Source organism: Taurulus bubalis (genome assembly GCF_910589615.1).
Source record: "Taurulus bubalis genome assembly, chromosome: 8".
NCBI lineage: Eukaryota > Metazoa > Chordata > Actinopteri > Perciformes > Cottidae > Taurulus > Taurulus bubalis.
In genome coordinates, this window is record NC_136596.1 from 27,281,319 (window position 1) to 27,292,639 (window position 11,321).

Here is an 11,321-nt window from a genome sequence, read left to right on the forward strand (position 1 = left end):
TTTGGATCAGCGCGGCTCCACCGAGTCGGGCCGGACCGAGCTGATGGCCCGGCGGGGCGGCCGCGTCATAAAACAATAAAAGGTCACACGATAATTCCTATACAGCTCACACAGCGGGGGGTTTATGTCAATATGTCTTTTTTAATTATTATTAACGAATTCCAAAAGGCCAAGTGCCTGGTTCAAATGATTCCTATGTATTAACCTCTGTGGGGGAAACAGTCCAATGTCTGTTTAGATTATGTCATAACAATAGCTGTTATGACATAATCTGATTTATTCCAAACGGTTAATTGTGTAATAAAGATATTTCTGTTTGTTTTTTAATTTAATTGTATCAGTCAAAGTGAAAGAATAATTGTTTCATGGAAATAATCTTTTCTTCAGGCCTAACACATTTTATTAAAGGCCTACCAGGAGCAAATGGTTATTCAAATTATGTAGAAAATGCTATATTTATACTTTTTTTTTTAAAGGAAAACTAAATGAGTAAATTCATGAAAACAATTATAATAAGACCATCATTATCAATGCAGTCTGTATTAAACAAATGAATTAAATTAAACTAACAATATAAATGTGGTTAAAGTTATACATGAAGATGTGCTCGTGATTTCACCACCATGGGAATGTCCTGCAGAATCCTTTATTTTACATGTATACCTTTGTATGTATGTATGTATATATATATATATATATATATATATATATATATATATATATATATATATATATGACATTAAAAAGACATAAACAGGATGAGATACAATAAAATGTTTGTCATAGTTAATGTAGTCTTTTTTGCAGTTGTGTAATCACAATTTATATATATATTATATTTAATTCACAGTCAGTATCAAAAGTTAACTATTATTATTATTATTATTATTATTATTATTATTATTATTATTGGCACATTAACACGTAAACCACAGCATTGTAACCTGATAACTGCATTATAGATGTATGTGATTAAAGTAGTAAAAGTAGGAATACAGATTTATAAATTCCAATAGAGGGCCAGACTATAGTCAAATATCAAATGTAAGCAGATGTGTTAAAGATGGAATGCACCTTTCAACAAAGAAAAATAGATCTTGACAATGTTTGATGATGATTTCTTGGTAAAAAAGAACATAAATATGCCCCACTACCCCCACCTTAAACAAAGGGTCATCACTTCATGCCACAAGTGAACATGTAGTCAGCTGCTCACACGCGTTGAACTCTTTCCTAACAATGCATGTTCATGTAAAACAATTACAAAAAGTGCACTCACAGTTACAGAATACTGGAGCGGTACAATTTAGGAATCTGGTGAGAGTGGAAGAGCAGCATTAATAAAACATAACATTGCATATCTAACTCTGTCAACATATCTATTTTCTTGCATGCTTCAATATAATCTAGCATGATAACTTTGGACAAAATGGATGAAGAATATCTAAATGATGAAGCTCTGACATGTTGAGTCCTTATTGATGGATTCATAGCTCTAAGTAGACATGTGGTACTGAATCTTTTCTCTTTCACTTTTACATGTTCTCACTCAAATCTGCGCTTCCTCTTTCCCACACGTCTGACCGCCTATCAAATGATCCTTCTGCCAATTTATTAATCTGTCCTCGGATGATGTTCTTTAAATATCATTGCATCCTATTGTGCAACATCCCACAGCCTTGTCCCTCTAAGGCAGCTTTTCTCAAACGGGGGTACGCAAGATTTTTTTTTAAATTAATCTTTAAATATTTCACAGGGGTACATCACTGAAAAGGGTTGACAGCCACGGCTCTAAGGATCTGGTGGATTCAACATGTGAACTCTCTGAATGAGATTATTCATTTGGTCGCAGCTACGATCCAGAGTGTCCGTCTGAGACCGCGGGGAAGGTGACAGGGATGAATCTGCCAGCAACTTCTTTGCAGCTGCAGCTACTTCAAATATGTTGTCAAAATATTCTCCCTGTCTCCTAGTGGTGGTAGAAGCTCTCTGTGACCCCGCACCCTGAGAAATCCAACAGAACTGCAGGGATCTTGTCTCCAGTGGCTGCTGCCAGGATGCTTCTACACAGCCAGGATGCTTCTACACAGCCAGGATGCTTCTACACAGCTTGGATGCTTCTACACAGCCAGGATGCTTCTACACAGCTTGGATGCTTCTACACAGCTTGGATGCTTCTACAAAGCCAGGATGCTTCTGCTTCTACACAGCCAGGATGCTTCTACACAGCCAGGATGCTTCCACACAGCCAGGATGCTTCCACACAGCTAGGATGCTTCTAAACAGCCGTGGTAGAGGGGCGAGATCTGTGTGAAACATTACAACATCCCAGCTCTCGCTCCCATCGCTGCAAAGCATAAAATCGAAGCAATGCATCTTGGGCAATGCATCGCTCCCTGCATGGTCAATGTTCACCTTCATTAGCTTTTTATTTTACTGTACAAGAAAATACTATTTGAATGCTTTTGCCTTTTCATGTTGTGCTCTAGTGGTTATGTAAACAGGTTGTAGTTATTGATCTGAGTCATACTAGCAGATGACTGATATCTCAGCTCCACTATAGCTACTAATCCTGACTTGACTTCATGCTAACACTGACTTTGTGTGTCTAGACATGCGCTGGAATGCTGGGACCAAGACGACAAAGAAGGCAGCACAGCTCCCTCTGCTCCGCCTGCTAGTCCGATGTCATGGCCGCCTCTCTAGCCTGAATATTCAGTCACAGCGACCCCTGGTCTGTGTGCTACTTCTATACCTCTTTAATTTAGACAGGACTGTTCCTAAACTTCATTGACGACAATATGTGCCACAACAAGCAGAAGAGCTTGAAGCAACATTACCAGGGCTAGCATGGCTAGCAAGTACAGCTGCAGCTTTATGCTAGTAAGTACAGCTGCAGCTTTATGCTAGTAAGTACAGCTGCAGCTTTATGCTAGTAAGTACAGCTGCAGCTTTATGCTAGCGAATACAGCTGCAGCGGCTAAAGATGATAAAGAAAACAAGGCTTCTGATGTCACCGTTCCTGAAAGATCCGCCATGACCCCGGGACAAATGGCCACTACAAATAATTTACAACAAGAGGAGAAATTCATTATTAACATGCCAGACAACATCATTCTGACAATAAAACACCCAGAGCAAGCAGGTTTTGACAAAGACTAACTATATGAAAGCCCACAGCAGGCCTCCTCTCTTCCCTCGTCCTCCAATGCTCTGGAACCTCTAGCTATTGTAATTCAAAAGTATTTTGCTCTGGAAAAGGTTTAAGGGAACTTTTGTTTGCTATTGAAAGGGAGCTAGAAATCATCAAAACTTGGTTTGATGTTAATAAAGTGTCTCTCAATATAAAGAAAACTAAATATATGGCTTTTGGAAGTCAAAAATAATTAAACTAGGATATTGAAATGAAAATCTGTGATCATTGACATTTTAAGAGTTTTTTAACTTTTATTGTTGGAGTTGAATTATGGGACAACACTAACATAACTGTAAGAATGTATAAGAAGTTTTTGGTTTTTAAAAGGATTTTTGATAAAGCTATTTTTGAGGGTGTGAATGACATTTTTTTTTTTCTTTAATATTTTCTTTTCTTAAGGTAGCTATGAATTGAATGTAGGATGGGCATGAAAACTCATTTTTTTCTAGATTGTATTCAGGCTATATGTATATTGTATTGTGTGTGAATAAAAAAGTACAACATTAGTAGAAACAACTCCAGTATTAAAGGGTCACAGCAGGTCAAATTATACGTGGTTTTATTTTACAATACTTACAACCTTTGTTTGCATTTAAAAAATATATATTTTTGCGTAGAATCTTTCATACATATATCACAAAACACATTTATGAGTCCTTCTGTGTGCATTTACTATTAGTGAGACAAATGAGACTGATCCATACACACAAAGATGATGGAGGAGATGATGCTGGAAAGGCATCACTGTGCTCATCCTTACACCTGAGAGCCGTCAGCCCAACAGAAGCAGGCTCTGGTTGTGCAAAGATACATATGGGTTAAATATCTTTATTACCGATGACATAAATGGAGGTAGAAAAATCAAAACCCGTGGTCGCTGACATGGTTTGTTGGTAGATGAATGAAGGAAGGGACTGCTCTATTATTCCATGTCCTGTACTGCCATCTAGTGGCAGAAACGAGAACACGAGACAACCCGTAGTGACGCCAGACTGAACATCCAACTATTCACTGTTCAGTCTGTGCACATAGATCATTTTATCATCATACATGATTTCTATGTACACATGCATTTATGGACAGGTGAACGGATTAATGAGTAAATGAAATGAGCCATGCTTTTCTCTTTTCTTTTTTTTGCATTGGTCTTCACATCAAACCATGCGAGCTAGATGGGCTCAGTCAGCATGGACCTGCTCTCTTCAACCTGTATAAGACATACAAGTGAAAAGCTAAATTGAAGCTACATTTTCGGATAGAGGCAGGAGCTCTCAGTTCTTTATTTATTATTTGTATTTGTTAGGCTTTAGTTTCTGGGGTAAAGAGGAAGCCTGTCTGCCCCATACCCGGAGCAGGAGGTGGCGGTAATGCACCAACTAGATGGATGCCAACGCCGTTGAACTTCAAGAAGAAGAAGAAGAAGAAGAAGAAGAAGAAGAAGAAGAAGAAGAAGAAGAAGAAGAGGAGGAGCTCTACGTCCAGTGGGCGGCGCTCACGGCCTCTGCTGCTGTGAGTCAACCGCTGAAGCAACAGAAGAAGAAGAAGAATCGCGCGCGCGCGTGCGTGTGTCTGTGTAAACTGTCATGGCCGCTCTCGTGGTTCATAACCGGTTCTGTTAGCAGGCAATGTAATGCTAAACGGTCCTTAGTTTCTTTGTTTTAGTGGTTCGGTCCGCTGGAGGCAGCGAGGGAACGCGCTCAGGACGGTTAACGCTCGTGCTCGTGCTCGTGCTCGCTCTTCTTCCACGATGAGGACGGTTCTGATGGTGGCAGAGAAGCCATCCTTAGCTCAGTCCATTGCCAAGATCCTCTCCAAAGGTGGGCGCGCATGTTCCGCTCTGTATATCTGTACACATGTACCGCTCTATATCTGTATGAATGTAGTGCTCTGCAAAGCTGTATGAATGTATCTCTCTATTAAGCTGTATGAATGTACCGCTCTATAAAACTGTATGAATGTATCTCTCTATTAAGCTGTATAAATGTATCGCTCTATAAAGCTGTATGAATGTATCTCTCTATTAAGCTGTATGAATGTATCGCTCTATAAAGCTGTATGAATGTATCGCTCTATAAAGCTGTATGAATGTATCGCTCTATAAAGCTGTATGAATGTATCGCTCTATAAACCTGTATGAATGTATCGCTCTATAAAGCTGTATGAATGTATCTCTATAAAGCTGTATGAATGTATCGCTCTATAAAGCTGTATGAATGTATCGCTCTATAAAGCTGTATGAATGTATCGCTCTATAAAGCTGTATGAATGTATCTCTCTATTAAGCTGTATGAATGTATCGCTCTATAAAGCTGTATGAATGTATCGCTCTATAAAGCTGTACGAATGTATCGCTCTATAAAGATGTATGAATGTATCGCTCTATAAAGCTGTATGAATGTATCGCTCTATGAAGCTGTATGAATGTATCGCTCTATGAAGCTGTATGAATGTATCGCTCTATAAAGCTGTATGAATGTATCTCTCTATGAAGCTGTATGAATGTATCGCTTTATACATCTGTATGAATGTATCGCTCTATACATCTGTATGAATGTATTGCTCTATACATCTGTATGAATGTATCGCTCTCTACATCTGTATGAATGTATCGCTCTATAAAGCTGTACGAATGTATCGCTCTATAAAGCTGTACGAATGTATCGCTCTATACATCTGTACGAATGTATCGCTCTATACATCTGTATGAATGTATCGCTCTATACATCTGCACAAATGTATCACTCTATACATCTGTATGAATGTATCGCTCTATAAAGATGTATGAATGTATCGCTCTATAAAGATGTATGAATGTATCTCTCTATAAAGCTGTATGAATGTATCGCTCTATGAATCTGTATGAATGTATCGCTCTATGAAGCTGTATGAATGTATCGCTCTATAAAGCTGTACGAATGCATCGCTCTGTAAAGCCAAACGCATGTATTGCTCTGTACAGCCGTACGCATTTATCGCTCTATAAAGCCGTACGCATTTATCGCTCTATAAAGCGTACGCATGTATCGCTCTATTCAGCGGTACGCATGTATCGCTCTATAAAGCTGTACGAGTGTATCGCTCTATAAAGCTGTACGAGTGTATCGCTCTATAAAGCTGTACGAGTGTATCGCTCTATAAAGCTGTAAAAGTGTATCACTCTATAAAGGGGTATGAATGTATCGCTCTATAAAGCTGTACGAGTGTATCACTCTATAAAGGGGTATGAATGTATCGCTCTATAAAGCTGTACGAGTGTATCATTCTATGAAGGGGTATGAATGTATTGCTCTATAAAGCTGTACGAGTGTATCACTCTATAAAGGGGTATGAATGTATCGCTCTATAAAGCTGTACGAGTGTATCACTCTATAAAGGGGTATGAATGTATCGCTCTATAAAGCTGTACGAGTGTATCACTCTATAAAGGGGTATGAATGTATCGCTCTATAAAGCTGTACGAGTGTATCACTCTATAAAGGGGTATGAATGTATCGCTCTATAAAGATGTACGAGTGTATCACTCTATGAAGGGGTATGAATGTATCGCTCTATAAAGCTGTACGAGTGTATCACTCTATAAAGGGGTATGAATGTATCGCTCTATAAAGCTGTACGAGTGTATCACTCTATGAAGGGGTATGAATGTATCGCTCTATAAAGCTGTACGAGTGTATCACTCTATAAAGGGGTATGAATGTATCGCTCTATAAAGCTGTACGAGTGTATCACTCTATAAAGGGGTATGAATGTATCGCTCTATAAAGATGTACGAGTGTATCACTCTATGAAGGGGTATGAATGTATCGCTCTATAAAGCTGTACGAGTGTATCACTCTATAAAGGGGTATGAATGTATCGCTCTATAAAGCTGTACGAGTGTATCACTCTATGAAGGGGTATGAATGTATCGCTCTATAAAGCTGTACGAGTGTATCACTCTATAAAGGGGTATGAATGTATCGCTCTATAAAGCTGTACGAGTGTATCACTCTATGAAGGGGTATGAATGTATCGCTCTATAAAGCTGTACGAGTGTATCACTCTATAAAGGGGTATGAATGTATCGCTCTATAAAGCTGTACGAGTGTATCACTCTATGAAGGGGTATGAATGTATCGCTCTATAAAGCTGTACGAGTGTATCACTCTATGAAGGGGTATGAATGTACCTCTCCACTACTCTACTACTCCACTACTCTACTACCCCTCTGTATCGGTGCACAGATGAGACACGGGTTCCCTCTGGGGCAAGCTGCCTGCTGCTGTGCTCTGATTGTAATGCTACACATTGGCTACGAAAAAATATATCTAGTATAATAAAACAATTAAAGAGATAATCTTCCTGTTTAGTGAGTACTTTTATACTTTATCTAGTCCTACATTTTCTTTGATATATACTTCTGTACCTTAATACTTGTGAATGCAGGACTTTTACTTGAGTGTTTTTATTATTATTATCGAAGTATAAGTACATTTTTACTGAAGTGAAAGATCTGTGTGCTTCTCCCACTGCTGATATTAATCAGTGAGACTGTCATCATCAGTGGTGAGTCAGAGAGAGCGTCGCGTTGACGCTCTCTCCTCATTTAAAATAACCCGCTAAAGATCGCATCACTTTTTGGAACATAATGGCTTCAGGGTGCTGTGCTGTTCTAGGCGGTGTGGACTGGTTACAGTGGGACAGAGGCTGAGTGGACTGGTTACAGTGGGACAGAGGCTGAGTGGACTGGTTACAGTGGGACAGAGGCTGAGTGGACTGGTTACAGTGGGACAGAGGCTGAGTGGACTGGTTACAGTGGGACAGAGGCTGAGTGGACTGGTTACAGTGGGACAGAAAGGCTGAGTGGACTGGTTACAGTGGGACAGAGGCTGAGTGGACTGGTTACAGTGGGACAGAAAGGCTGAGTGGACTGGTTGCAGTGGGACAGAAAGGCTGAGTGGACTGGTTACAGTGGGACAGAGGCTGAGTGGACTGGTTACAGTGGGACAGAAAGGCTGAGTGGACTGGTTGCAGTGGGACAGAAAGGCTGAGTGGACTGGTTACATTGGGTCAGAAAGGCTGAGTGGACTGGTTACAGTGGGTCAGAAAGGCTGAGTGGACTGGTTACAGTGGGACAGAGGCTGAGTGGACTGGTTACAGTGGGACAGAGGCTGAGTGGACTGGTTACAGTGGGACAGAGGCTGAGTGGACTGGTTACAGTGGGACAGAGGCTGAGTGGACTGGTTATATAGGCATTGCATATGTACAGCTCTCGTTTGGCTGAATCATGTGAGCTTGTGGCTGAGCGCTGTGGATCAGTGTGGTTTGCCTTGGTGTTTTATTCTGCTCTTCATTCTATAGAAGTGACCGGCTGTGTCATCTGTTATTTATTGTCAGTCGTCTTTTTGTTTAGTTGTCTTGTCAGAGTTGTATCCTCTCCTCTGGTCAGGATACACTGAGAAAGGAGGCTCAGCTTAGTAATCAGTTGGTTGTATGCAAATAAATGTATTGGACGCTCTGGCTGTGATGTGTATATGTTGACATGGTAATGCACGAGACTTAGCACAACACATGTTCTTTACTTTTATAGGTTTTATATTTGATAACATCATCATCATACACAGTGGCTTCTTTACCTTCCTTCCCCAGCCTTTCCCTTTAAAAGAATGTAAAAGAGTCATGTTTACAATTTAACTGACCTATTCTTTTTCACTTTATTTTTTACCGAGTAGTTTTCCTTGTCATTATTATAGATCTTCTAAATAGCATGACTTTTACTTGAGTAATTTATTGTAGAACTTTGTACGACCCTTAGCTTACTCTTTACCGCTGTAGCGTGTTGTAGTGGAGGAGAATACTTCCCTGCTGAAACACCAACGTGTGTTTGGAGTGTTGTTGAGGGATTCAGGTTCTAGTGTTGACATATTACTGCAAAGTATTTGAATTCTACATATTGTGACTATCAGCTGATCTGGAGCCAGCTTCCTTCACCAACCAGTTGTTAGCATACATATAGCCTAGCCTCGCATCTCAACAAATTCACCAAAGGTTCTCAGAGTTTATACTGAATTCTGTCACTATAATGGGCCCTTACAGCACCGAACCATAATCATAACAACAGTCAGCATGCTACCAATTAGCATGTGTGCTAGCTATTGGCGTGAGCTAATTGAAACGGTGATGGCAGTCTGGCTAAACGTTAAAGTATTGTAGACCAAACCCAGCATTTCATGTGGTGATTTTTATTTGATGTAACTGTTGCACGAAATCAGCAAAGAAGTAGGAAGCTAGCTAGCTAGCTAACTAGCACCTAAAGAAGTCAAGAACAACTTGATGCTTCATGCACACACTTGCCACAGCATAGGAAAGCACATTGCTATCGCCAGATTTTGTAATGTTCCGTCGGCTTCATTTCAAGCTGGGCGTGTTTGAGCCCTCCTCTTCAGCCAAAACGTTGGGGTTGAGTTACTCTTTAGGATTTGTGGGCGGGATGAAGGCGATACACATTGGAATGCTGACATGTGTTGATGTCTACTGGAAAACCGTAATGAGTGAAACATCATCTTTACACCATGCACTATCTTCACAAACACGTACTCTTGGTGGTCACCAAGGTTCTGCATGGGCCTCAGAGCAGTCCTGTTCAGCTGTGCCTGGAGATGGCACATATACACGCGACAGTGATGAGCTCAAACTGCAGGGAGTAGCTGGATGTGGGGAAGCAGCTGGGGTTTTTCTTGAGCACAGGCATCCTCAGGGACACGGGGATGGTCTCCAGACCAAAGGTGGTGTCGAGGCCCCTGCAGGAGTGGCCGGTGTGGCAGCTGGCCTCATGGATGACCTGAGGCACCCGGTTCAAGTCGATGTTCTCCCTGGTGAGAGAGGAAGAGACATTGCAATAGGAATGGTGCCGTATTAGTCCCACAGTGGGGAAATGTATTCTCTGCATTTTGACCCATCCTTAGTATTTGAAGGAGCAGTTCCTAGTGAAGCGCTCGGGGAGCAACTTAGGGTTCAGTGTCCTGCTCAGGGACACTTCGACATGCAAACTATGGGGAGGCTGGGGATCGAACCAGTAAGGCAAGGCAAGTTTATTTGTAGAGCACATTTCAACAACAAGGCGATTCAAAGTGCTTCACATAAAACCATTAAAAGAATCAAAACATAATGCAGATTTAAAAACAGTTAAGAAAACATTAAAACAGTCAAAAAACAAAATAAAAGTTGAAAAAGCAACTTAAAAAATAAAAGTTGAATAAAAGTTGCAGTGCAGTTAAATAAATAAAATGCAGTAGTGAGATGCAGTAATTGAGTCTGGATCAATTAAAGGCAGCAGCAAACAGAAAAGTCTTCAATGTGGACTTAAAGGAGCTGAGGGTCTATGAGGGTCTCAGCAGACCTGCAGCTCTCAGGACCTTGTTCCAGATGTGTGGAGCAGAAAAGCTGAACGCTGCTTCTCCATGTTTAGTTCTGACTCTTGGAACAGAAAGTTTTGCGACCTTTTGGTTGCAGGACGACCAATAGAGAGACATTGCGTTTGAGTTTTTCAAATGTATTTCTTTGGTGTGTTGGTGCTTAAACATGAAACACACATATAGAATAGAAGATATTAACCAATAAAAATACCTAAAATTTGCACAATATGTACAATGTAGTCCAGCCTAGTATGTATAAACGCTGCTGTAGCGAAAAGATTTCCCCTATCTATCTATGCAAATACATCTTCTTGTGGCTTTGCAAAGGCTCACAATATGCCCTACTTTATCTAACTTGTCCCCATGGTTCAGTGGGTGGACTTGGCTTCAGACCTGGCAGCCAGTGCTACATGTCGTGTACTCACACGTAGCTCCAAGTTGCAATGCTGCGCTCGTTGATGCGGCTGGGCAGGTTGACCAGCTGGCTGTGGTAGTCCTGCAGGCTGTACGTGCAGAAGGACTCGTCCACACACTGGTCGCCCAGCGGCATGGCCCGGCACTGGTGGAGGGCCAGCAGGCCCAGCAGGAAGACTCTCAGCAGCTGTTCAGAGAATCACCAGGATGTAAAGCGTGGACTCGACGGTACAGACGGTACTGGAGTAACTGTGATTATTATATGTTAATACAGCGGGGCAGTGGGGACGGGTAGTCTGTCGACCACTTGGGTCCAA

The 11,321-nt window shown here is 41.0% G+C and overlaps 2 protein-coding genes across 2 annotated transcripts in view; one reads left to right on the forward strand and one right to left on the reverse strand.

The window, feature by feature from the left end:
* Positions 1-4,943: 4,943 nt before the first annotated feature.
* The window catches only part of top3b (DNA topoisomerase III beta), a gene marked incomplete at its 5' end in the record, with an annotated part of 28,822 nt that continues 22,444 nt past the window's right edge, over positions 4,944-11,321 (forward strand). Inside the window, one exon of the mRNA XM_079222740.1 lies at positions 4,944-5,013. Coding sequence (XP_079078866.1) covers positions 4,944-5,013 — 70 coding nt within the window. The remainder of the gene's footprint in view (positions 5,014-11,321) is intronic.
* The window catches only part of LOC306740091 (uncharacterized protein), a gene marked incomplete at both ends in the record, with an annotated part of 2,190 nt that continues 687 nt past the window's right edge, over positions 9,819-11,321 (reverse strand). Inside the window, 2 exons of the mRNA XM_079222202.1 lie at positions 9,819-10,047; positions 11,016-11,191. Coding sequence (XP_079078328.1) covers positions 9,819-10,047; positions 11,016-11,191 — 405 coding nt within the window. The remainder of the gene's footprint in view (positions 10,048-11,015; positions 11,192-11,321) is intronic.